Source organism: Scatophagus argus, chromosome 8, assembly GCF_020382885.2.
Source record: "Scatophagus argus isolate fScaArg1 chromosome 8, fScaArg1.pri, whole genome shotgun sequence".
Classification (NCBI taxonomy): domain Eukaryota; kingdom Metazoa; phylum Chordata; class Actinopteri; family Scatophagidae; genus Scatophagus; species Scatophagus argus.
Window position 1 is genome coordinate 12,724,142 of NC_058500.1, and position 27,473 is coordinate 12,751,614.

The following is a 27,473-nucleotide window of genomic DNA, read 5'->3' on the forward strand; positions in this document are numbered from 1 at the left end:
TGGGCGGCTGTGTCAGCGCTTTATCTCCACCTGGAGGTAAGACATGAGTATGACTTCTTCATCATCACCACCCCCCCCACCTTCCCAAAATGTATTCTGTTAGAATTTAGTTTCAAGAGAGAAACTTTTACACAAAAATAAAGTCACTGAACAGTTTTGATTCATGAGAGAGCAAACTTTAATCAACAACTTACGCAGGTACACTGTGACACATCTCAAATAATGTCTAAGTTCAGCAGTTTTCTTCAGTTCACACTTAAAGCGCTATTTTCTTTACGACACATCAGTGTCCAAACCTTTGGCTTGGTAGGTTGGTGGGTGGCAGAAGCTGTCCTCCTGCTGGTGTACAACATTCACCATTTGCTTGCTTCTCATAAGCTCAGAACTGTTTTTGCCTGACAAATAAAGTATAAACATGGCTGACGGCTTCAGCCTGGTGCATTCAGCGCTACAAACACATACAAACACTAGGAAGCATGTGTGTGAGAACATCAGCGATGTGTTTTCAGTATCTACAAAGTTTTCTCTTCATAAAAGCACAGTGATTCCGACTTTTCTTACAGTATCTACCTCTGTTTTCAGTGGCAAATATGAGGATCTGCGTTCGCAATACTTTGATATATAAAAGCAACTTTAAGAGGGCACTGGTTAAAACATATAAAACTTCATTTGGAACACAATTCATAAACACTCACAAATTGTGCGCAGTTTTGTAATACTTAAGGCAATAATATAAACGTATATAAACAAAGTAACCCGGAATTGTTTGAAAATTGTAAAAAATTAAACTAAATTTAAAGGAAACTCTTTGTGTTGTACTGGATGCTGTAAATCTGTAAAACATTGTTACACCTTAGGATATTAACCTCAGCATAAGCCCTTTTGTAAATAGAATTCAAAGAGGACTTTGACATGCTTTTGAATGCATATAAACTTGGTAGGTTGTGCAACATAGCTGCTTTATTATGAAATAGCTATTCAGCCAAAATATTCTACTGAAGAATCTGTCCAAGACAACACGGATTCAGCCCAGTTAACACTTTATGGATGATAAGCTACATGTAAAGTTTCTTCTCATAAATACTGATGGAATGTGTTTTTACGGAGCAGATGTGTCTTCATTTTTCCTTCAGTGATGGACGAAATTTAAGCTGAATTTACAAAGACACGATCACAGATCACAGAAGCAACACTTAAAGTTATATAGTACAGGCATCGATTCCTCTAGTTGGTCTCTGCAACCAAATCATACCTGGAAAAACAGGAAAAATACAGCTGGTTGCTTAAATAATCTCTAAGAAAGTAATATTTGAGCATGCACTCTGAGATACAATAAACAACAATATCATAGATTATTACCATTGTGTGACACCAGTCTTGAGGTCAATTTGGTCCAGGTCCAGCTGCAACTGAGGGCAACAAGGAAAAGCAACAAACGATGTATCTCGGGTGTCTGGTCATAATTACTACAGGGCAGCCAGGAGTTTATGCAACGTTTTTGGCAAAAAAAAAATGTGTGTATTTGCAGACATGAGTAATGAATGGTACCTTCCCAATTAGCTCCCGCTCTCTGCTCATGAAGGAGACACTGTTCTTCACAGAGAGGTCCAGTCTTCTCTGTATGGACTCCTCCAGTGAGAAATCAAAGTCAAACCTGCGGACAGAGAGAGAAAGCTAGGTCTGTCTTCTAGGTCAACTTTCTCCACTATCACGAGGGTCTCATTTGTCTCTAATACCTCTCGTTGAATTCTGGGTTGAGGTCTCTCTTCTTGGTGGTGGTTCTCCTCTTGGTGGTAGCCTTCTTGTCAGGCAGCAGGATGAATGAAACGTAAGGGTCTGCACCGTCCTTGGAGCAGGCTGCCAGGGCTCTGTGGGTGTACAGCAATCGCACTCATGACAGCTGCTGGCATCGAGTGCTCCAGATCAAAAATTTTATGATGGCAAAACGGTGAGTCATATAGGTATGTCACCTGCAGGAATGAACGGTGATGAAAAGCCTGTTTTCCTCTACAGAGTAGCCAATGGTAAGCTTCACCTGGCCCGCTGTCCCTGCGTTATCGCAAGGCCTGAACATGCAACATAAAGAAATGTGATGTGGAAGAGAACAGATACAAGCCAGGAATAAATTGTAAAACAGTCCACACTCCTGTCTTTTACAGCGGGACGGTGACTCACATGGAGAATGCACCTCTCTGTCTGATGTCGAGATGGGAAGGAACCCATCTGGGAATGACGTTGTCTCCGCTGATGTCACTTTCTGCATCCCCTGGAGGCCTACGACACACCGCCAGCTGAGTGTCCAGGACCTACGCAAACAGAAATCATAGCTTAGTAAGACATTGGTGCTACATAATAATCTTTTACTTCAAGTCTGAATAAGCCATAGACTTGCTATTTAGCAGGACTTACATTACTCTCTAAATTATACAGTATATTGAATATTGGTTCTATACCTTTGAGCTGCGAGAAGAAAAATAAGCAGAAGGATCTGTTGTCAGTACCTTGAGCATGACCCTCAGTAGTATCTGGCTTTCTGGAAGCGCTCCATCCAGACTGAACCAGCGGTCCAGCACCAAACCTGGCTCAGCCAACACCTCTCTGAGGGGAAGTGACAAGGAGCCAAGGGCCTGGCCCCAGCTGTGGGAGAGCTAAATACAAACATGGATACACATTTTCCAGTTTGTCTTTCATCATATCTGTATAAAATGCCTGCTTTAACAACCAAACAAATGATATGAATTCATTTTTTTCTGCTTCACAGCTACGCAGGTCAAATAAAAAGCAGAAATACAGATGCTCTTGATAACCTTCACTGTGAGTGTTTCATCCATGGGGTCTCGAACCAAAAAGTGAAAGGCTTCGTCCCATCGAGGGGATGTGGACCGCTCACAGATCTTGGGAAACAAAAAACAGGGGAATGTAAACGTTTTAAACAGCACTTTTCTATTGCTGCATTCACAGGCTCATTGAAGATGTCATGGTCCTACCTTGGTTCTGTGTGAAATGTTTTTGAGGATAACATCAGCCCCCACTTTTGGCTCCTTTCCACTCTTCTTCAACTGAAAACACACACAAAGAATTTCGCAATACAAAATTATAATCAGCAACATCTACTAAACTAAAACTAAAACCAGCTATTAAAACACATAAATGAATGTATTTGAATACTAAAGTGTTTTATGCAGTACACTGGCACAAAAAACTACTGTTCTTCTGCACTCTTTGGGGTGAGGAAAACCACCTGACAATAAACAACAAATTACACCCCAAGGACTCATAGAAATGATCTCACCGGCAGGCCATGGGCTCGCTCCACATACACAAACAGCACAGCTGCTGATGGCACAACCTTGTTCTGGTATGACTGCTGGTTCTGGTACTGCAGGATCTGTGGGAGGCGGGAAAGTATGACACACACACAGAAAACAGGAGGAAGAGTCAATGATTTAGTAAGACCTACTGTGGAATAAGAAGGTTGTGATTACATTTTTCTTTGCAACACTAACATACAGAAGCCCTGAGAGGCGAGTGAGAAGATAAGAACATACAAAACCTCATCTACACAAAGCAAAGATATCAACAACTTCACACACTTGGTTGGTTGGTTCATCTTTCCTGTTTCTTTCCTGTTAAAAAGTGTTTGTATCAGCCACAGCAGCCAAACAACAAGCTCTCAACAATGCAGGTAGTATAGTATAGTATAGTAAAAGTATATATAGTATATAGTATAGTAAAAGTTAGGTTCAATGTTTTTTAAGATTTCTGTTTCATTTCTCCTGGTTACTGGCTGAGAAGAAGTCCAGTCTTTGGAAACACAAAGTCTGAACATCATAATTTGGTAAAAAGACTGTATCTGTGGAAGCTGAAGTCTCATATTAACTTTGACAAAACTTTGAAATGCATTTTCGCACAGAACCATGACTGCATTTTTTTAACCTCTCAGACTGGAGCTGAAGTAGGAAGCTTTTGGGTCAGTATGAACAGCAGGAACAATTACAGCAACAAATGACTCTTATATTGCACATATGGCACGTGACTGTTGTATTAAGACTGACTTGAACAATTCTGAACTTAAAGAGAGTGAGATAAAACTGTTCGTCATTACTCCTGTTTAAAAGACTCATTACCTCAAATCCTGCAGCTACACTATGTGACAGATCTGATCAAACGAATTACTGTCATATAATTTGTCTGGCCCATTTTAACACTCTTTCAGGCAGGAGGCTCATAAAGTTTGAAAAAATAGTCCAAGCAGGAATGTAAGTGCTGTAGGCAGGGACGCAGTTATTAAAAAGCGTCTTATAAAAAAAATGCATTCAACTGCAGACTGGATTGATATAATTTATGACATATTTGTGATGGAAAGGAAAGGGGAAACATTCTCCCTAAAACTGCAAAAGGACACATCTTGTATATTAAACACTTAAGTCCATGATTTGTCTAATGTGAATTGATTTGTATCATCAAAGTACACTCCAAATTTTGCATTTTTCACTTTTTCATTTCTAAATATCAGTTTTTTGTGATTGTTTGAAAATGGATGAACAGTCAAGGACTCTATGTTTTAATATATTATTTCTCAAAAGATAATAAGAAATAAAACAAAGAGAGTAAATATCTTACCTGCTCCAGTCTGGGTAGGTCGGAGACTCTGGACAGCCACTCCAGCACCAGGTGAACTCGGCCTGACTTCACATCATTCAGAGTGTACCACTGTAACAAGACTGGCACGTAAATGTCTGGGTTACAAAATAAGTGTTAATGTAAATATTATTTGTCAAATTCAGATATCCGTCACACACCGTATCAATGAATTGTGCGCTGATGATGTCTCGTAGGTTGAGCTTAAACCTGCAAAGTCAAGACTAAATCAATACTTCAGTTCCTTTTCAGAGATATGTTTTTCGTTCGTTCAAGCTGCGTAGCCAGATGTAATATGGAAGTTTGATTTGTGACACGAGGACGCACCTCCCAAGAAAGTCATCCTGATCGATGTCCTTGTCAAACAACTCAAACTGGATCTCCTGACCAGGAAGCTGGGTCAAGATCACCTTAACCATAGAAAATACAAAATAAAATCTAAATTTAAGCCTAATATTTTCCTCAGATGAATAGAAGAACTAACTATCCGAGCTTCAAACCAAGCTGATACCTCGTAGAGTTCATTCCAGACGGGATTGAGGTTCTCTTTGATGGTGTGGCTCCGGTAAGTGATGCCAGCCACGCGGATCTTGACGTAGGGGTCGCTCTTCCCCTTCACCATGCCCCCCATGAAGTTGTCCTTCGCTATCAGGTTTTGGGCTTCCACCAGATGAATACGCAGCACTCCCTGTGGGCAGAACGAGGACAGGGACTGCAGTTATACTGTGTGTGAGAGGCTAAGCAGTGCTGCTGTTTGAATCCAGATTTTTACCTCAGTTGCAAACTCTGGGTCAGGTGAGGTGTGCTGCGGTCGTGCTGGTTGAGGTTTAGCTAATCCCCCGGGCCCCATAAGGTTCAGCTCTGATGTGTTTCCCCCCTGACCCACCCCTGACCCGGGAGCTGAGGGCCGAGGAGAAGGAGTTGTAGGAGTGGCATCGTCACTTAGCCACAAAACCTAGCAGCACAAAAGAAAAAATGTTACTTATAGTCAGCAAAAGCAGTAAAATTCTGAAGAACACAATCATGCTTATTTACAGCACAGAAGACATGCAGGTTTCTGTGTCACTGCTTTTCACTTTGTGTATTCATGAGGTCCACATGTTCTCACATGGATTCAAAGATAAGGCATATGTGGATGGTTCATTTTTGTGTTGGGGTTAAGTTCAGGCATGCAAAGGGGAGGAGTTAAGGATTAGGAATTCATGTAGTGAATTTAGCGAGGCAAATTTACTGGCGCACTTTACGCCATTACTTTTTAAGCTCTTCGGTATCTTACTGCCTTGAATCACCAGGGTAATGGTGATGGTAACAGGATGTGGTTTTCATAGATAACAAACATACAGGGAGTCAGTTTAAATCTGAGATATCAGTTTTTGAAGCAGTAGTTGTGGGTGAGATACTGCAGCATGTGCCTGAGGCCACAGCAGTCAAAGTCTTCCGCAGCGACCCTTCAGCTGGGTCAAAATCCACATCTTACTTATTTACTTCACTCCCTGACACATGTGAGTGCACACAAAGAGGAAGTCTATGTGTGAAATACCAACCCTAAGCACAATTTTGATGAAGATGCGGCTGGCAGAACCAGAATTCTCCAGTTGAAACCACTGGTCCATGGTGAGTTCAGGGGTCGCCAGAACACGGATCAGAGGGATGGTCAGGCTGCCCAGGGACAGAGCACGGTCATCATCTTTTACCTGAATGAAAAACACAGGATCAGAAGATGTGGAGTAAGGCTAAATGATGAAGGGAAAAGAGTCAAAAACAGGCTAAAGTGAAGAGAGTGTGGTTTACAGACAAGAGTGCGAATAAGAGGGAAAATTGATTAAAAAAACAGGGAAAATCAATAAAGTATTCAGTGCACTAATTACCTCGACACCTTTGGAGTACTCGTGTGTAAAATATTTGCAGCTACTTTAATTACTGTGTTCAGTCATTACTGATAGTGCCTTACTTGAATGTCAATGTCTTGTTTTCGAGGATCCTGAATAAAGAAGGTAAAGGCATCCTCCCACACAGGGTTGTTGGTCCCATAGCAAGTCTTCAGAAGGGAGGGAAAAATGTTAGTTACACTCACAATTTGCCTTAATGCACTAAAAGAAAGCAAAAATTTTATTTTTACCTTGCTCTCTTTAGTTGTGTCCTGAATGGAAATCTGCACCATTGGGCTTGGGTCCTTATTGCCTTTTCTCATCTGAAAACATATCAAATAGACTAATGTGGGTGAAAGTAGATTTAATGCACCCAAGAAAAGTGTTGAAGGATAATCTTACAGGCAGTTCGTGAGCTTGATCGAGATAGATGGCCAGAATGGCAGCCGATGGAGGATCAGCTGTCTTGCTGGTCAAGTTCTGGTTCTTCTGGATCACCTGGTAGAAGAGCAACAGCAACACAGAACAATTATCGGAACCCCTAAAAGCCCAACCAGTAGCCACCAACAATTTTTTCTACTTCTGATAACAATCAATTAATAATGCTTCACTGATTTATTGTTTGACTGTTCTGAATCTGTCTTATTTATTTTGATTGATGTTTTTATAGGTTGTGTTTAACTTCAACTTCACTTTATATACTTATTTGTCTTGAAGTTGGGTGAAATGTAGGGCACACACAGAATTAAACATAAAATACAGAAACTTACGATAAAAATATGTAAAAATAAAACAAACTCACCTAAAACTATGTTCATCAGCATCACATAAAACCACATCTTGACCCAATCCAACAGAAGCACTTCAGATAGTTTTTAGGATGTCATCTGTTTTGTGATTCTTTAATAATGCTTTTACAGTAACATTTTTATTTAACTCTGACCTACAACATATTTTGTGTCATCTGTTTTATATTGGCAATCTGTAACTCATTATTATTGCTACCTATCTTGGCAAGGACACAAGATATTTAATCTTTTCTGGTGAAATAAGTGTGTGGTTGCACACTTGACACTGTACTAAACAAGTGTACAATAGTTACTTCAAATTATGGGATTTTTACAGAGAAAACCCAAGATGAACACTGAAGCTGTGCTATAGACCAACCTCACTCAGTCTGTCAGCAGAGGACAGCAGAGAGAGCCACTCCAGCCGGAGGTGAACGCTGCCGGATGGGACGTCCCTCAGATTAAACCACTGTTTACAAAGACGGAGGGCTCATTAAACACAAACATTTTTCTCATCTGACTGATTTCTTGTAGCCCTGACAGGAAGCCAGGATAGAATAACATCAGAGCAGGTCACGCGGAAGCACATGGCCTGCAATATCACATGATAACAAGATTACTGTAGCCTTGCTCAATATAGTAACTGCAGTCTTGTGCTTGTTGTGGCACAATACTAAAAACAAAACCTCAAAAAGGTGAAACATTAACTTTACTACTCACATCATCCACAACTCTGGCCTTCTTTACAATATCAAGATCCACCTTGACCCTGAAAGAGAGACAGATAAAGAAAAACAGAAAGTCATGATGAATGATGAATCAAAGAGACTAAGGCGTTCAAATTTTGACAGAATCATATCCCGGCGTGGCAATAGGAGAGATGGAAATGACAGGAAAAGCACAAAGAGACACAGTAAATGAATGAGAATGAATGAGCTACCTCCCCAGGAAGTCATCCTGGTCTGGGTCTTTGTCAAATACTTCCACTTCCAACTCCTGACCAGGCACTTCATGGACAATCACCTGACACACACACACACACACATAAATGGACAAATACACAATACACACAACAAATAAACAAATATAGATACAGCCACACATGACACAATAACACAAAGGCATGCAAACAGAATCACAACAACAACAACTTTTCACTATTGTGGTATGTAGGTTATTTAATATCTTTTCAGTATTCGGTTCAAATTTCACACGGGAAAGACAAATGTCTCTCCGAACAAGCAGTTTTCGCAAGAGCTGCTTATCTCGGAAACAGGGGCTTCCTGCTAGCAGAGAAGCAGATAAAATCTCCCCAAAACTGTTTATCTGTGGGCCAATGATATATTTACTATCAAAGACTTTCCTACACAGTCCGTACAAAGCAAGGACACCAACACCAAGCTATAACTTTTCGAGCAGAGACTGATGGCAATTGCAGCACTTGAATATCAAGCTATAAACCCCATGTTTCTTTCTGCTCAGCTTTGCCCAGGCCCTCTCACCTCATACATCTCCCGCCACTGTGGGTTCAGGTTGCTGTCCACGTGATGAGAGGTGAAGATCTGGGTTCCTACACGCAGAACGGCATACGGGTCTGATTTCCCGTCGATTAAGCCCTTGATGACTGTATCTTTAGCAGTCAGGTCCTCAGCCTCCAGCAGGTGGATACGCACAACTCCCTGGGAACACGTGAGTGGAAAACACATGCACGCACAAAAAATGTCTGTCAGCAAGCTGCTTGCAAAGCATGGATCCATCATTTTTACACACAATATGAATTTTAATGTGTTTGCTTGCAATTTATGTGCTGAGATTCAGTCTGTGTGGGTCCATATTTCTCCAGGCCATTTATAACTGAGACAGTTACCCTTGGGAGAGGGGATCGGAGCTGCGCAACGTGCAGGTCGGCCACCAAGGGAACAGTGAGACGGTTGGGGAGCACCAGGTGGGAGGCTATTGCATCCATTATCATAGTGTCCGACATGGCACTGCAAATGAATGCCGGGATGACGTTGGGGACACGTGGCGGAGGGACACACAGACAAACAGACAGAGGCAATATACTACTGCGGACCGTATGAACATGCACAGATAACATTCAGTTTCTCAGCAACAGAGCCAACAGGAACGGGAAGCACTCATTGGCTAAGATGAGGATAGCTTTCTGTGAAATCATGTTGGCTAATGTCATCTAAAGGAGCAATACAATTAAAAAATAATGACAAACTGTCATTGGAAGTATTGTCAGAGGGAACTGATGTTCCAGCAGCACATGTATACCTCTGACAATGCTTTAATTGTATTTTCACAAGAGTATATAACACACAGTGTAGAAGCAGCCACCATACAGTTAGACAGAACATGAATACTTGAATTATGTTGTATCATTCCTATCTGTCAGCCATCTGTTTATCTTCATATTCTGTTTAATTGTATTGTAGCTGATTCTACATTGTCCACATTCTGACCTTACACAGCGGGCCTTAAAAACTACTTCAGTATAAATGCAATACTGAATAAATACAAGAACACCAGTACAGCATAAAATTTAACGAGTTAAAGGATAACACTGACACTGTCCAATATTTTTCTAATTATCAGCAAATGCCATGAAAAGAACAAAACCAACAATTCATTATTCTGTCTGTCATCACCTTCAACTTCTGTACCCTGTCTGTAGTACAGTTTGTTTCCACTAAAGATGAAAATTGTTACAAAAGAAATCGCAAATGTAACACACTTTCAAACGACTAAATAATCTACTCAAATTGAATCCAGAGGTGGATTCTCTGAGGACTATTTTCTGACACTAATTAATGCATATTTGGTTCTTTATTGAGTTTTCAAGGACTGTGTGTGTGGGACTGACTAAACTGCAGAGCCCCTGTTTTGTCGTAATGAATAGAGCATGTTACCCAACAGTGCAACAGTGTGACTCATTTATGTGTTTTTGGACAAGAACAGACATCTGTGGTACACAGGAACAATCTTGATCAGGCTTTGGTTACTTGTTAGTATGATCTGTTCATCGTTGGTTTTAGTCTTGTCACGGGATTTGTTGACAAGAACAAAAATATAGCATATCGCCAGGATTTGACCATGCAGATCTGTCACCAAACAGAAAAATCCCTGTGATTCAAGTGGTTAAGGGAATAATAAAGTCTCTACAATGTATCCATCAATTCCAAAAATAAAACAACCTCCAAACTTTTCTGCCTGTCAAAACTTCATCAGCCCTTCTCCACACGTCAGGCACTCCTCTTAAAAAAACAATTCAAAACAAACACCAGACAAATCCGGCAGAACAATGCGGCCACACACTTAAATATATCTACACACAGCACAATCATCCAGACTCACTTCAGCCCGGGGATATCTAACAGGTTAGTCAGTCCAGTCCAGTTGATGTCCAGTTTCTGTGACACAGATAAATGTAAAGACATATGAATCCGTATGTGCAAAACTGATCAGATGTGTTTCACTGGTGCTTCACTCACAGGCCGGCGGATGAAGAACATTGTGATGGCTCCAACCAGCGGCACGTCTCCCATCAGAGGCTCAAGGATTACACGCAGCTTCCCATGGAGCTACAAAGAGAAAATGTAATAGAGCAATGTTTTCAGGCCTCTTAATCACAATTAATAACATTACAATGTCATAATATTTATTTTCATACTTGGACTCCTTTCACGCCAGCTTTGCAAAAGTACTTTTTGATTTCTACGTTGACCTCCACATCGCCAGCATAGCTGCAAGTAGAAGAGCAGTGACAAATTGAAAGACACATGTTTAACCAAGAAAAGCAGTTGATTTGAGTTACATTAGAGAAGTCTTCTTTCTGTTCTTAAGCAAACAAAGATATGCTGTAACAGACACGAACAAACCCTCCCTTAGTGTAGGACATTTCACAGTATAATTCAGTGTCTGATTTGACTGTCTTGTTGCTTAAACACAAGTAACAATATGAATTAAGAAGCCAAATTTGTGGTGCATTACCTCAGATACAAATCCAACATAACCTGTCTCTTATCATGCTCTGTGTGAGCCTTTACGCCAACAACCTTCACAGCCTGTGAACACAGCAGCAGTTATTACACAAAGCAAATAAGACCAAAAAATACTTCAGTCGTTATGCTTGTAATACCCATCCCACTTTACCTGACTTGCATACATTAATGTGGGTAATATGTATTTTCATGGTCGTGGAACATATACAGATTAAATCGCTGCTTTTATGGCAGGCCAATGAGATACCTTGTCTCCTATGTTAACCTTGGTGAAGCTAAGAGTCTGCAGATGAATGCTGGAGGCACGAATGGCAGGAGCAATGGTTTCCACCAGCAACTTCTCCAAATACTGGCCAACAAAGGGCCAAGCCTGCTGAATAATCTGCAGGACAGAACATATGACCAGTCATTATTTATGCTTACTGATCTGCACACAGCAATGATGCAATCCGATGTTTTGTTATGTATGGGACACACATAGGATATTATAAAGTTAGGAATAAATACAAGTAATGAAATGTGGCTCATTTTTGCACCCATGGTAAAAAGCTCTCTGAATAACAAAAGATTTTCACTTAGGCATATTCTTAGTCAATAGTCAAAATAGTCTTATTCTTAGCCAATAACAAAGACCAAACGCTTACACACACTTCACAACACCACAGCCACATAACGTTCCCCTTGTGGTTAAAAGGCTTTTCAGAGATGGTGCAGTGAGGAAAAGAAAATAAAAACCTGATGGAGGGCGAAATCTTAATAGTGAACAAACCTCAACCATTAATAATCCAGCGTGAGGAAGAATAAAATAATAATGTGCACTCTATTTAATAGCCATTTTAGATAACATCATATGGTACATAAATACAGGCAGTGCTGAGTAAGTACACTTTATTCACTTCCTATTAACTGCTAGCGTAACATGTGATGCGTAACCCCACATTCGAGTCAGTGCACAGTAAGCAATTTCAAATTCTCCTACAGGAAGGATTAGAATTCAGCAGATACTGTAAGGACAGTAAAAGTCCAATAATTTGAACTATCTTTCCAAGAAACTTCCTACGAAATTGGAAAGAAATTTTTCAGAAATTGTCTCACACTGCTGTCAGCTTCAGCATGTCAGCGTGAGGTGTAAGTGTGAGGCTTCAGGTCCTGTAGGCCACGGTTCACTGATCCTCTGACCTCCAAACTCCTCCTGAGTGCGGTCACACTAACAGGCTATGAGTAGGGTCTCATATACATTATTTATGATGCACTTATAAACATCCAGTTAGGATCGATGCATTCTGTAAAAGTACAAATCCTCACAGGCTCATTCACACCAGCCCATCCTCCTTGCAGGTGCTCATCTCTACAAGCTGTCATATCTAATAAGAGGTGAGAACATTTCAGGGTTGATGTATGTTTGTTTATGCCTGACAGAGTGGAGGATGTGAGCTGGGATCACATGTCAGGAAGCCTGGTGGGACAGACGTGGGCTGGTGAAAGATGAGGCCAGCAAATTGCCATCCTACAAGCTGGGCTCCTGTCATTGAGTTCATCACATTTTTCTGTGCAGAAGGGCGCTTTGTATCATTAGTATTCATATCCTCGCTTGCCCTGTGCTGATGCGAGGTTACTGTACTGACAGAGACAAAGAGTTGTGAGATATGATCCGAGCCGCTCTCCCTGCCTCTTAATTACACCAGTAGATAATCTGCTCTGATGGGGAGGCTGCAACAGGAGTCGGGTCACTTAAAGTCCACACTTAAAGTCTTTATCTTCATATTAAACACAAGGCATTGGAGCTGCTGTTGGAATTACTCGAGCGAAACACAAACACCTTATCTTTACATCATTGTTGTTTCCTTTGCTTTGCTAAGAGTTCAGCGGAAGGAGGCAGAGCAGCCCATCATCATACAAGGAGCTGCACGATTGAAACGGGTGATTTTAAAGAAAGTGTAAGATCCTGATGCAGAAACACACAGCCTGACAGGAGAACAACATACCTTATTCAGCCACTCCACTTTTTCCACATCTGGAAAGTTGACCTGTGGACAAGCAATACTGGTCAAGTATGAGCTCAAATACTACATGGTAGTGCAAAATGACCTCCAACTGAGCAGCGGAGTTAAAATGCTTCAGACGCTATTTTTAGTAATATTATTATGAGCCAGTAAAGTTGTATTCTTAGTTTTACATTAGAAAATGCAGTATTCCTACTTCCTACTTAAACAATTTTCTCAGCCTTCTATCTATGACATATATAACATTAAAGTGTGAGTACAGAGAGAACACATGCCTACACTAACTAGGTCACCAAATATTCAGGAAACCATCAATCACATGTTCATCATTTTTTCCTCCAAACCGCAAAGACATCTCAAGATCAAGCCTATCTGCACACACACACACACACACACACACACACACACACACACACACACACAGTTTATTTTCTCTCAGTCTCTATCCAGATATGGTGGTCCTGGTCACTGCCTCTGCTCTGCTCTGAAGGATGTTTAAGTCATCAGGTTTTTAGAGCCACATAAGGTCAAGTCTACTCTGCAACGGGAAGAGGAAATGCAAACACAGAATCTCTTCTAGCAAAAGATCATTTTTGTTTTAATGTCTGCTTTCGCTCTTTTCACTACGAAGGCGCCACCTGACATGTTAATTCACATTCCTCAGTGTGGCAGTAGTTCGGAATAATTCCACACACACTGCACATTAGGGATGTCTAAATATGGGACCGGCTGGGAACACGAGCAAAATACTGAGAACAAACAGGACAGTCATGCACTGCACATATTTAACTGATTGTTTCCATGAAGCAATAGTCTCCCTTCCCTATTATGCAGAAGTGTGTTTACTTAAAGAACTCTGGAGCTTTTTAATGAATAACAAGCGCCTACACATGGGTAATATGCATGTAAGAAGTGCCTGAGGTGAAGCTCAAGTTCGGCCTGACAAATGTGGAAGATGTGACAGGTGATACAAAGTGCAGAGGATGGTCATGGTACCGAGTCCTTACCCAGGGAGGCAGATCTCTCTTGGCTCTGAACACGCTTTCAGTGGTGAATTTCCTCTCGTTCTCCAGAAGGTACATTGCAGACTTGAGCCTCATCACTTTCTCCAGTCGACTGTGTTTCCATCCCATGTAGATCATTAGACCGAACAGGACTACGCTGATGCTGAAGCCATAATATCCGGCCAGGTACACCGGTAGGAGAGCACCCAGGCATTTTCCAAACGACCACAGCACACTGACTGCGCGTTCACCGGGGAGCTGGCTCGGTGAGGCCGGTGCTGCAGCCGTCGTCCCCCTGCCCATGCCAGGCTCTGCATCGGCGGCTGGCATCGCAACGAGCTGTTTAACTTCACTGTCTAGACTCGGATTTCAACTGATCTGCTCCTACGACTGAGTGGCAATCGCCACTGAAGACTGTCCTCCGCTGAATTACAGAAATCATCGAGATAAACAGCGAGCTACGGGCGCTCAGATCAGGAGCACGGCTTCCCCCCCGCTGCGCTCTTCTTAAGTTCCGCAGGGCACTAAAATGGGCTATTCCGTGTTTCATTTACGTGTGAGGCTTCTCTCACCGAGCAAGGCAAGCAAGCGACCAGCGAGGGGCGGGCTCTGCTTCAAGCCCTCCTTCACATGAAATCCAGTAGGAACCTAAACCCTAGAATTAACTTGTAGCGTCACGCACACACTCGGGCCCGTGTGCAGAGTGGTCTAATGTTTACTGAAGACACTAAAGGATGCCTTTAATTTAGAGGAAAACCATTGTCACCATGTAGGAACCGCTACTCCCTACGTAGCAGCGTAGCGCATAAGGCTGCTCACCCCGGTATGTTTTTTTTCCCTTTTTTCTGTTCTTTTTACATAACCGTCTTAAATCCTGCTGCTGCGTGCGCAAGCGCTCATCTCCACTGCAGCAGCTTTTTTTTTTTTTTTCACAACTGAGCACGACTGCGCCCACAGGTCCATTAACAGCAAGATGTTTTGGCTTTGATGCGTGAGCTCAAGGTAGAATCCAAGCAGCAGAGTCCTCAGCTTATGCGTCAAATGTAACGTAGTGTTCACGCATCCGCGGCTAAACTGAGCGCAAACCTCCCTTGTGGTGCAGGTGCGTTTTGTCTCTGGAGTTTTTCCACTCGTGAGCAGCAGCTCCGTTTACCCTTGGCAATTAATACACGGCAGGTTTTAATCCCTCCTCGGTCGCCTGGATACAACCAATTAGCTGTGTTTGCTCGAGGAGTGAAAACTTTGACGAACTTTTATGTAAACATGAAGAGATGAGCATACAGTCAGTCAGGCAACAACAACCCAGGTACTGAGTGCGTGTGCAGTAGGCCTAACCGCAGAAAACGACCCAGAAGAAACAAAAATGTCTGCATGTTCTTATATATATTCTAAACAAAGAGATTTAAAGTCTCCATATGAGGCAGCCTGTGAGATTCAGTGACATTTATAAATCAAGTACCACACCAGCAGAGGTTATACCCAAAATGTGGAGAGCAGCAATTAAAATGGAGGTTGATGTATACAGAAACACAATGCAGTAAGCGTTCATTGCCCCACACTTTCACATATCCATCACATCACATGCTCATAAATCTCCAATACAGCGTTTTGTCTCTCTGGTTTACAGCTGACTGTGTTCATTGATATTTCCTTGCAAGAAAGAAAACGAGTAACATCCTCTTTCCCGCTTGTATCAGTACAGCTTAAAGCTCAGACAGAATCCATCAGCCACCAGACTAGAGAATAGAATAGAAAAGCAGTTTTAAAAAGTGGACTCTAAGTAGTGGTTCAGCCCACTATTAAGTGAATTTGAACATTTATCTGTAAGTGTTGTTAGATGACGGTCACAGTTTAAAAAGTCAGCCTCCCTCTCTGTGTCTGCTGAATGAAAACTGACTCATTGCACACATTTGTTCACATGTTTGGCAAGGATTTCAACAATAACGAACAAGTATATTTCAGTAAACAGCCGCATCATTGCACCCCAGCAATGAAAACAAGAATGACTAATGAATAAAGCAGCTTCGCTCTCAAGCGGTAGGAAGCAGAAGTAGCAGTCACAGGGCAATGAGTCATATCTGTCATGGTGAAATAATACACGTAACAGTGGTGGAAGACGTATTCAGATTCTTTACTTAAGCAGAAGTACAAATACCACACCACCAAAAATATTCACATTACAAGTTACATGTTACAAGTACTGCATGGGAAATTTTACTTGAGATAAAGTATGTGAGGATAATCAGGACAAAGTGTTTAACGTAAGAAAAGTAACTGCAGCTAATGATTATTGTCATTATAGGGTTAATCTAATTATTTATTTTTCTTTCTTTATTATCTGATTTGTATAAATTCTGAACATAATGAGAAATGCTGGCACCATAACTCTGAGCCCAAAGTGACACTTCCACAAAGCTTGATTTGTTCAACTGATGATCCAAAATTCAAAATTATTAAACAGTCTTTTCAAATTATTTGAATAATTAAAGCAAAAGCAAATCCCCACATTTCTGAAGCTGCAACCATCACATGTTTTTGCATGTAAAATGACTAAAAGTCCAAATTATTGTTAATAAACTTTCGGTCAATCAAGTAAATGTGTTGATGTAAAAAGTGTAGTATTTCACTTCTGAAATGTAGTGGAGTAGAAGTAACACCTCGAATTTGTAATTTGGGTAAATGTACTATTACATGCCAAGTAATGTAAGACAGGTTGAAGTTCAAAATGGGCCTCCTGACAGTCAGGTTGTGCAGTAATTATCTACATAATAATAGTTTATATTCAACAATATAAGTGTATTTAGGGCTGAAGAAAATCTGTTTGAAAGGACATATTATTCTAAATTGACTCCTGTTGTTGTTTGTATGTGTGTTTAAGTACAACAAATGGTTGTGCTGTTGGTGACAGCGATGGATATTGCATAGATTGTTCAGTGTTCTTGTAATTAATATTTTAACTCTTGATTAAATTTTTCTTATTTCTATGTGATAAACATGCCACAATACAGTAAATTTGGTAAAGGAAGTGGGCTTCCCCGGATTATTCAGAACAGGCAGTTTAATGAGGGTAAAGTGATTACATCTGTTTTGCGAACACAAAAAGCACAGACGTCATCATCACACTGAGTGAACTCAGCAGAGGCTGCCAGGAGTGAATTTATTTGGATTCTCCTCAGTTACAGTAAATGTGCAAGTGCAACAGAAGCTCGGCTTTGAAGGCTTTGAGTTAAACAAATAACACAGACTTGTTACCACGGTCACTGGGCCATGTTTGCCTCCAGCCACCATTTGTGCCAGATGTGTGTTTTTTGTTCCAATTACACCAAGTTAGTCATCGAACTTGTCACCCCGCCTCTTTACGTTACATCATCTATTTTACCTGGACGACATCCTCCAGCTGGTTAGAGGTCAGTGTGAAGTGAAAAGAGCTTGAAGGTCTGTCAGCACACACTCAATTCATCAAGGCCAGGACATTTGAGAAAGCAAAATGTCTACATCATAACTCAAGCTGCAGATACAGATTATGTTGCTGTGCATCAGTCTGTTCTTATTGGTGAAGCTGTTCTGAGACTGAAAGGATCAGGTGGTTTAGTCAAAGCTGATTCTTCTAGGTAGAGAAAAAAAAAAGTGTCTTTTGAAATCTGATGATGTCCACATCAGGTTCCTGTCAAATGTGTCTACTGAAGTAGTGGGGTGATTTTTTTTTCCCCCGTTCAAGAACTTACTGACTCGTAGTTAATTTTGCTATATTTCTTACTGCAGTATTTCTTGTAGTTTAATATATTAAGCGTAGGGTCATGCTGAAGTATTACAGAATTCTCCATACAGCCTTAGATTGGAGTGCTAAGGCAAAGACACTGCAGCTGCAGAGCCATGGGGACACTATTCGCTGTAATGGTGTTTCCCAGCAACAGCCTTATGAGCACCTTGGCTAAAGACAGAATGAGTTATTGGGCCACTCTGAAGGGCAAAAACAAGATATATTGGTAAGTTGTTTGTCTTGAGAGAGCAGCTAAGGTCGCAATATTCACACACAAGCTGAAGTCATGGGATAAGAATAAATCTGAAACGTTTTTTGGGAAATTTGCCTGCAACGTCTTGTTACAGAAGTCTCTGTAAGTTAGGCAGATTCAAAATGTTTCCATTTCATACTACTAAATAGTACTCCAATATTATGTCACAGGAACTGTACATTTTACTACTGCACATCTGTGAGCTTTAGCCACTTTCTGGCAGATTGATTTTACATAAAAACTGACCAACCATAATGACAAATTAAGTAAATTAAGTATTGGATTCTATTGATGTTCACAAAGAAATATTGATTTTTAAAGTTATAGTGTTATTAAAGATAAAAGGGACATACCATTTTGTGAAATTAGTAATTAAGCATTTGGACAACAAGAAAACTTCTATTTCATTCCTTTAAGGCTAATTGTAACTGATAATTGTGCAACACCACATAATGAGACCATATTTTGAGATGGTTATTGTACAGTGAAAAATATGATGCAAAGATGCATTTTAAATTAAACACAAGTATATAGTTTGAATTAAATCCATTTTAACCATCAACATTAATATGTTGATAATCCATGAGTTGTTCTCCAGAATAAGAGCTGACATCCCTAATGACACAGGAGTACTTTATCTGATGTGGGAACTCTTAGGAATTTTATCCATAAAGAATATGAATGTTGGTCCTCTAAAATGAAGTACTTCTACACTGTATAATTATCTAGGTACACAATCTAAATACTTCTAACAGCACAGGTCAGCTGTTTTCTAAGGTAAACCATTCAGTGAAGTTGCCTGGTTTAGTGATAGCTCTTTAAAGACCTTTTACACAGCAGAAATATTGACTTTTCACTTTAGGAAAAGCACAGGTGAAACAACATGAGCAATGGCTCTGTTACATGTCCCAGGAAATCATGATGGTGAGCCAGCACATACAAAACAAAGTCCCTCAAACTCAGGCAAATAAATGAAATTCAACAATCATTGATTTGACTACTACATATTTTCTTACTGTGCAATGTGTCCACTGATGGAAGTCTTCAGATTATAAACATCACTACACCCATAAGATGAACTGGGCTTTGTACTTGGAGAGTAAACAACTAGTAAAAACAAGATCTGCAGATTCTTTTGAAACCAAAAACTTTAATCACAGTATAAACAATAACAAATGATAAAAGTTGAGGAATTAAGAACAAAGAGTCCAGAAAGTCCCAGAGGAAAAGCCTGTCATCCAGCAGGTCTTAAAGCGGCTGTCCAGCATAATCAGCTGCTGCAGCTCCGCTGCCTCAGGTTGATATGGGCGCCGCTGGCCTCAGACTTGACACCGGGAGGGTCCTGGGTCTCCAGCTGAGCTCACCGGTCTGGTTGTTGGCAACATGTGCTGTCACAGCCATGGCGGAGAGGATCGTTTACTTGGACCTCTGCCTCATCTTTCTCCTCTTCCGCTTCAGTCTGTAAAGTGACCATTAGAAAAGCCAATCAGCTTAAAAATCCTTCTTCACACGATGTAGAGGCCAGACTTCTAATTGCATGCAAAACACGCAGTCAACAATCTTACCTGCGCATGCGCTTCTTTCTCCACTACAAAAGATAGACATTACGTTATTTTCTCATTTAACTCTTGCATTTATTAAAACAGACGAATAATCTCAGACACATCTACACGAAAAACAAGAATTTTAAAACCCAATGGCAACGGGCGGTGTTGTACAAGTTTGTCGATCTGCTCAAGAAACCAGAAACTAGCTAGCTAGCAAATGTTAGCACCTACGAAAACCATGATTATCTGACCATACGAAAATAAAACACAAACCTTAGCTCTCATGTCGAAGAGGAAGGGCTGAAACAGAGAGGAAAACGTGTAAGATTGATTCGATGAATTTAAGAAGAGGATGATTAATTTGGATTTTGATACCAACAGCAGGGGACTCACGTACCGACCGCTAAGGAATCGTCGCCACGAAGGACGTCATATGTAGGCGACGGCAAATTTATATGAGTTGCATGCGTCACTTTGATGAGACTGTAGTAAAACCGTTAAAAATGCAGGGTGAAGCGCATTCAGAAAATCATTGGGGATGTATTAAGCAATTACTACAACTTTTAAGGTCCATTGTCACAGTAATTTATTTGGATTGTGCACTCGTGCTGCAGATGTTGCAGATCCCCCAACAAAGTGATTATATTCAAGAAGAGAATTTTACTACAGATATATGTGACTGGTAATACTACTTGTATTATCTGATCGTCTTTGTGCCCAATAGCCTAGCTACCATTAAGAACATTTGGGTTTTTAACCTGGGGTAACTTTAAAAGTATATGAATGGTGGATATTTAACAACTCCTAGCCAGTATTTTTACACTCATTATGCTTAGATTTTAAGCATACCCTCAAAGTTATATTCTTGTCAGCTTGTCTTGAAACTACATCTAGATCTTCATGTTGTAAAACATAAGTTACAGAAAATACATTTTGTTGAATAAATACTATTATATTAAGTTTTTTTTTTTTTTTTTTACATTTTTCACTACTAACTGTACAAAACAGCCTCAGTATTTATAAAACCCAAACTCTAGCCCTTTCTGTAATAAGCAATTCTGTTAATCTTAACCAGTCCTGATAATTCTGCTCATCGGCATAATGTACTGAATACATAAAATAAAAACAAAACACTACAAATGACGTCAGGTGGCTTTTTAATGTTTCCAAAAATAGTCTCTGAAACTGGGATTTGTTTTACAAAAGCATCCGCATTATCTAACACATGTGGACTTCTTATGTAAACACAGACTGTCAGACTTGGTGGTGGCACCAGAGGACTGAATGCTGAACCCTTGGCAGGAATTAGACCATCCACAATCGAGAGAAAGCTAAATTACTCAACCGATAGGTCTTAAAATGTCAGTTTTAGAAATTATTACCTACAGCAGATGAATAGAAGTATATACATTGTATGAGTACATGGACCTAGGCCAGAGCAGTATAAATGCAGTAATCATAATGAACAGTAATGATGACTAACGGTGAGTATCAATGCTTATAACCTGTGCGAATGTCATGACATCAGGGTTCAAAACAAGTGTGATACATTTCTGCCCTCATTTAACTCTTCAAAAATGCAATGCATGGCTTTAGGTTCATGACCTCAAGGAAGTTATCCAACAGCCACACAATTACAACAACACAATGCTGTGCGTTCATCATCCTTGGCTGCTCTGTCGAAATCATTTTATTTTCCATATCTTACACTGCAGTTATTGTGGAGAAATGGACGAAGGCTCAAGGTCAGTCAAATGGTTAAATGTTCCAGTGAGTGTATGCCCTTGCACAAAATATCCTCTTGTGTAACAGAACTGGGTCCACTAAGAGAAGGAAGCTGTCTCAAGGACAGTGAGATTTACTAGACATGTATGTATCTATGTGTGTGTGTGTGTGTTAGGTGGAGACAGAATTTAGGAGCAGCATCATCCCAGACTGACATCAGTTAGATTCAGAGGTATTCACAACGGCTATGCCCGCAAGCGCCTCAGACAGCTGGGACAGAAGGATCGGTGACGTCTGTTCTTTGGGTCATCAGATGTCTGTCAGAAGTACTCGAAGCGAGGAATCTATTCAGCAGCTTCAGTCTCCATTGCTTGTCCTGTTGCGCTCTCAACAGTCTTTGAGGCCTTTCAGAAAAAAAAGATTGAAATCAGAGGAAGTATCTGACACGTGAATTCTTTCATTTCAACACGCTCCAGTTACTTACCTTCTTTTTCTTCTTCTTCTGAGTCCTGCGGCTGGCTGAGCTTTGAAGCAAAGCCTTTATACGAAAGAAAAGACAAAATGACTTTTAACCTCACAAAGTGGAGCACACAGTAAATCAACATGTAATGGCTCTGAGAACGCCAAGGCAGCTAACAGCATGCTATGACGGTGCCATCAGTCGAGCACTTTCTTCTGGGGAAGAGGATGAAATATCCCCTCTGTCAAACATATTTTACCTTCAGCTCGGGATCCTCCACTTCATGCTCAGACTTGTAGAGTTCTGGCTCAAAGAGGCTGTTTGTGATTCGCAGAGGTCCATTGGCCATGAGCAGCACAGTGAACTTGAACTGGGCAACAAATTCACCTGGACAAAGATGAGGTTGAAAGATGTCTGAAAGTCCCACTTGGTACAAAATGGCCATCAAATATTTCAGTTAACAGAGCCAAACCGCAGTGCTGATAGTTAACAAAATAAAATGTATGCTCCAAATTAATTAGCCTATTAGAACATAGGTTGGTTCTCCTCAACAATTAACACTGCATGACACTGTAAGTCAGAATCTTACAATCCTGGAAAACTTCTCTGGTCATAGATATTTTATGCAGTTTGCTTCAGAAAAGGTCCAGTGTGCAGGATTTAGATGCAGAAATGGATTGGGGGCGGGGGGTTCATTAATGTGTAATCACACATCTCCCACAGTTCACCATTTTGTAAAGCCAAGTTTCTACCACAGCCCAGAGCAGACAAAACAAACGCTGGCTCTATAGAGGGCCTTTTACAAATTTAGTGACCATCACATGGCAGGGTGGGAGAACTAAACCCAACACAATGGATTTAAAAAAAAAGTGTGCATTTGGACATAAAAAAACCAAACAAAAAACAACTTGAAACAATTCCAAATACTTCCTTGTTCCAGCTGAGGCATTTTAATACAGGATAGTAAATTGAATATCATTGGATTGTGGAGTGCTGGCAGACAAAAAGAAGATCACTGAAGAAGTGACCTTGAGCTCTGGATTTATCATGGGCATTTATTATTATTTTTTTCTAGACAAAACAATCAAGAAAATCTGACTGACCTCCAACTGAGGTATATTTTCTGTTGGATAAAATGTAAATTTCCTACTGGCAACTGGGTGCAGTATTTTTAGTACGGTCATTTGACTGGTTGTCGGACACAGAGTGAGACAGAGAGGATAGTGGGGACTATGCAAACCCAATTCTCTTCAAGGTGTGGACGATGAATCTCTGAAAGAGGTTGGTTTGATTTCTGTCTGTGTGTACTAGTTCACCTGAATTAACTGGAATGAACCGAGCCCAGAGTTCAGCTGTTAACACTAAAAATCACCTCATTGTTCCACTCACCTTCTTTCTCATGCAGCACACTGAATGGCTGCAGCAGCTCATGTTTGGCACACTCCACCACACCCAACCTGGCCTTGCCTTCATCCTCAAATGCTCTAGGGAGACAATGAAGCAAAAAATAAATAAATAAATAAAATGGGGTGAAACCTGCTAGAAGATTTTAGTAAAGATAAAATGAAAGTGAAATGCCAAAATATTTGAGGTGAAGATAAAAAACACTACCTCAAGGTGAAAGGCATCGTATCAAAGCGTCTCTCCATCTCGCTGAAGAACGTTCGAGATGTCTTCATCTTTAAGCCGTAGACTTTGTTGGGGTCTCGTTTGTAAATGGTGGTCCTCTGACCTCCATCCTTTGCCTGAAATATAAAACAAAGTTGTCTATAAATCCCTTGCCTTTGTGGGGCAAAAAACATCTCATTTATACCAAATTTCCTCTCACCTTTCCCTCTCCAGTGCTAATAAGCACATCCACTGCATACACTTCATGCACCTCAAACTCAGCCTTCTCATGGTCCTTTCTACAAAAACAAAATGACAAAATCATTCACTGCTTAAACATTGGTCAAGTCAGTGACAAGAAGAAGTTGCTAAGCGAACTCACTTTTGCTGGTCTGTAGGATTCTGGATGATAGTTTTTTCTCCATCAATTACATGTTGTTTGAGCTGATGGGACAGCATGCCTGGACACATTGCAGGAACACACTGAGTCAAGCATGTCAAATCACATTTGGTAATCACAGAGCTTGAAGGTGTCAAATGTTCACAGACACTCACCCTCAATAGGGGAACACTTGAACGACTTTGCGATCTTGTTCCAGGCTTCTGTGACCTGTGTGTTCTGATGCAAGAGACATAATGATGTTAATTAGATGAGATGTGGACAGTGGTGCCATTTGTCAAATCAGAAGTCACTCTGGGAGAGTTTTACCTGGTTTCCTGGCTTAACAAGACGCAGAGCTGCCTCAGCACACAGGTGAGCTGCTTTCATAACGTCAGCTTTCCTCCCTGTCTGTGGGTTGTCCTGAAATGGTGAAGAAGGAAAACTTAAGATTACAAGAGGTGCGATAAGGTATGGTGTGACAAATCATGGCTCTTGTGAATAAAATAACGGGGACAACAGCGCAGGCGTAATTCAGTCCAACAGTGACGACACACCTTGGTCACTCCAACAATGAAGCTGTGAGCCACGTTTGAGATGAAGCCATCAACGTGCACTCCAAGATCACTGCGAACAAACACAACAGGAAAACATGAGGTAAAGGAAGTAAACTATGACCCTGATATAAAATATAAACTGTAGTTTTGTTCAGCACAGAGGCCAGGTGGAAATTTAGAAGCCTACATTTTGACAAGGTCGCCATCCTTCAGTATGACATCGGGGTCACTCTTCAGAGGGGAGTGATGGCATACACAGTTGTTAACTGACACACAAGTAGGAAAAGCGATACCTGCAAAAGAAAGAGAGTGAATAGGCAGGTGTTGAGTCAGAGACATTGAAAGCAACTAAAAAAATGCAACAAAAGGCTTACCTTTCTTCATGTCTTTTTCCTTCTTAAAGATCTTGCCAGTTTCTGCCATGATGAAGGCATCTCCCTTTTCACACAGGCTGAGCACAGAGACCCCAGCAACAGCTGCCCCAACTACCGTCTTCAGAGCCTCTGCAGTTCAAGAGATAAAAAGAGCCATGATGTGGTTTATCGATTAATGTGCTAATTTTTTTTTTCTGGGTCAGCAGATTAATCATTTGTTCTGTAAAATATCAGAAAATAGTGAAAAAAACCCCAATGTGACCTCCTTAAGTCTTTTTTGTCCATTTTTTCTGATCCTGAGTCCAAAATCCATCTTTTAATTTTATGTCCACTGACCTGATTAATTGTCCGTTCATTTTAACACTATTATGGTGTGCACGTTTTTTTCTGATTAAATGAACGAGTGCCAGGCTCCCACCACTGTGGATGGATGGTTTGATAAGAATGAGGCTTGCTCACTGTTCAAGGTTCAGTTAACGGCCTGTGCGTGCTGACACCAAACTACACTGTGAACAACGCAGTTGATATTGACCGAATTGATGTTATGTTAGCTAGAAGATAAGCATTTGACAGAGTGACAGCTGTAGATCAGCATAATGCTGGTAGTAAATTAGATGCCTTAAGATAAGCAGGTCAGCTGTGATAAGTTACCACACAGGACAGAATCTTACTGACGTGAAGCAGTGACAGCATGCAGTCATCTCCACAATATAGCAGGAGTACAAGGATGTACTGAGAATGAAGAAAAAAAAACCAACCAGTCGCTGGAAATAACTGAACCATATGATTTTTTGGAAAGATCTGGACTGGATGTTGGATATTCTGAGGCATTAGGAAGTTGATGGCAAGGATTCCCTTGCACCACAAATACATTATGTAAGATTTTGATCAAATTAAGTGCAATAATTATTTTGTGTTCGATGGTTTAAGTGGCAGGAAGGTCAGGTGTTCATTCTCTATACAGCATGACAGATCATGGCTAAACATAAAGGTTGGGGTTGAATTGGACAATCGACAGGTGTTACTGATTAAAGGGAAAATCTGTACTTTGTAATATACTGAAAGTTCAGGTGCAGACTTTTGATGCTTTTGTGTTTGTTAGCTTTAAATTAAAAGCATGCGTTTATATTAAAACAACTCCCAGTGACATTGCACTACTGATGTTGTGTGCATGTGGCTTTGAAAATAATTTGCAAGCCACATTTTTGTCAACCACAGCAGCGTGGAAAAATTTGCGATTCATGTTGGTGACTTTATATGTAGTCTCTCATTTTGTTTGATTGTTGAATACAATAAGCACAAGTACAATAAAGCAAAGTACTTGGTGTGTAACTCCAGCTTACTTCTGATTATGACTTGCTGAAAAATGACACCATTTAAGGCAACCAGTCTGTTACATTACAATTGTATTTGTCTCTATTTGAATTAGGTGTATGTAACGTTATATATATACGTATATATATATCGGCTACTCACTGTTTGGAGCCCCTTACTCCCATTCAATTTTGTACTTGTCATTGTTACCTGTTACGTTAGCAGTTTGAGCTAGCTAACCCCTGCTATCAGGGTAGCACAGCTACATACCTACCTAGCTCACCAGGCTAACCTGACAGCAACGTGACGTTTAACAAATGCGGACTACTAAGTAGAAGAGCGCTACCTAAATGTAGAGCGACCCTTACGTGGCATTCACATTAAACAAAGGCCTGTTTTCTAATATGGACTACCGCTGCCATTGTCGCGGCACATGGTACAGCTCCTGCCTGGGTATGACCAAGTTAGCTGACACTGCTAGCTAACATTAGAAGGATCCTAAAACATATGGACTGATAAGGCACGCTACAATGTCACTTACGATTCGCAATTTCGGCCCCCATCTTATACTTGGTGACCACCAAGTCATCGGCGATGGTCTGCTCCTGCGTCTCGTCATCTCCAGACATGTTGGCAGTGTATCCGCAAACTCAGAGTAACTTTTCCCCCGGCGGGTGTCAGTCAGTCATAGGATGGACCACGCTGCTCTCTGCACCGGCCCGCCCGACTTAGGCACTCCGCACTCAAGATAGTTAACAGCCTAGCCTGGCGCGTTGTGGTTGAGGGTAACACCCGAAAAGGCATGTGTGATATTTTAAGTCATCATTTAAAATTAGACCATGAATAAGAGGTCTTTCTGAATAGTCTTATATTACACAGCTGCTAGGTAATTTACTTACTCGTTTTTCTTCATTTATGAAATAGCAGTTTACCGAAACCAAGTGATGGATAAGATTAAGAAGTGAGAGAGAGAGTGAGAGATGAAATTAAAGACAACATATCAATCACAAAGTCTGAGGAAAATTAGGAAAATATGGAAGTGTACTAACAAATAATTCTTCATAGGACGAATATTTAAATAGTATCAAGGCAATGTATCTCATCTAAAGACATTTCAAAGAGGCTTGCTAAATGCTTATGACCAATTAACGATCATCATCGAATTAGTCATTTGTTTTATGGCAA

General features: G+C 40.7%; 2 protein-coding genes and 1 long non-coding RNA gene across 3 annotated transcripts; 1 reads left to right on the top strand and 2 right to left on the bottom strand.

Annotated features, from left to right (window-relative positions):
* Positions 1-160: 160 nt before the first annotated feature.
* Positions 161-15,104, bottom strand: esyt1a (extended synaptotagmin-like protein 1a). The gene is made up of 31 exons (XM_046395737.1): positions 14,315-15,104; positions 13,290-13,331; positions 11,552-11,686; positions 11,294-11,367; positions 10,974-11,046; positions 10,795-10,884; positions 10,658-10,713; positions 9,165-9,285; positions 8,800-8,976; positions 8,238-8,320; positions 8,018-8,066; positions 7,677-7,766; positions 6,912-7,007; positions 6,761-6,832; positions 6,593-6,679; positions 6,186-6,335; positions 5,414-5,596; positions 5,153-5,329; positions 4,969-5,051; positions 4,803-4,851; positions 4,624-4,713; positions 3,293-3,388; positions 2,988-3,059; positions 2,808-2,894; positions 2,502-2,648; positions 2,176-2,306; positions 1,971-2,066; positions 1,737-1,868; positions 1,549-1,654; positions 1,360-1,409; positions 161-1,252 (listed from the first exon to the last, which is right to left on the bottom strand). The coding sequence occupies exons 1-31, from the start codon at positions 14,639-14,641 to the stop codon at positions 1,225-1,227; spliced, it is 3,249 nt and encodes a 1,082-aa protein (XP_046251693.1). The 5' UTR covers positions 14,642-15,104; the 3' UTR covers positions 161-1,224.
* Positions 15,105-18,915: 3,811 nt separating this feature from the next.
* Positions 18,916-19,728, top strand: LOC124062785. Its single transcript, XR_006844006.1, has 2 exons — positions 18,916-19,053; positions 19,162-19,728. It is a non-coding gene; the product is annotated as an uncharacterized LOC124062785 (long non-coding RNA).
* Positions 19,455-27,031, bottom strand: LOC124062783 (proliferation-associated protein 2G4-like). Its single transcript, XM_046395743.1, has 16 exons — positions 26,830-27,031; positions 24,975-25,103; positions 24,788-24,893; positions 24,601-24,670; positions 24,374-24,466; positions 24,220-24,283; positions 24,047-24,125; positions 23,885-23,963; positions 23,668-23,801; positions 23,446-23,540; positions 22,316-22,443; positions 22,081-22,134; positions 20,269-22,000; positions 20,145-20,171; positions 19,890-19,912; positions 19,455-19,783 (listed from the first exon to the last, which is right to left on the bottom strand). Exons 1-13 carry the CDS (start codon positions 26,915-26,917, stop codon positions 21,941-21,943), a joined length of 1,179 nt encoding a protein of 392 aa, XP_046251699.1. The 5' UTR covers positions 26,918-27,031; the 3' UTR covers positions 19,455-19,783; positions 19,890-19,912; positions 20,145-20,171; positions 20,269-21,940.
* Positions 27,032-27,473: the final 442 nt, after the last annotated feature.

Bases quoted from the DNA above. Each gene is read 5' to 3' on its own strand.
- LOC124062783 (XM_046395743.1), bottom strand. From the start codon at position 26,917: ATGTCTGGAGATGACGAGACGCAGGAGCAGACCATCGCCGATGACTTG. The intron at 23,964-24,046 runs GTGAGTTCGCTT...TTGTTTTTGTAG, and splicing joins AATCCTACAGACCAGCAAAA to AAAGGACCATGAGAAGGCTG. The intron at 23,541-23,667 runs GTAGTGTTTTTT...TTGTCTCCCTAG, and splicing joins ACGATGCCTTTCACCTTGAG to AGCATTTGAGGATGAAGGCA.
- esyt1a (XM_046395737.1), bottom strand. From the start codon at position 14,641: ATGCCAGCCGCCGATGCAGAGCCTGGCATGGGCAGGGGGACGACGGCT. The intron at 4,852-4,968 runs GTGCGTCCTCGT...TTGACTTTGCAG, and splicing joins CAGGATGACTTTCTTGGGAG to GTTTAAGCTCAACCTACGAG. The intron at 2,307-2,501 runs GTACTGACAACA...CTGTTTGCGTAG, and splicing joins TACTGAGGGTCATGCTCAAG to GTCCTGGACACTCAGCTGGC.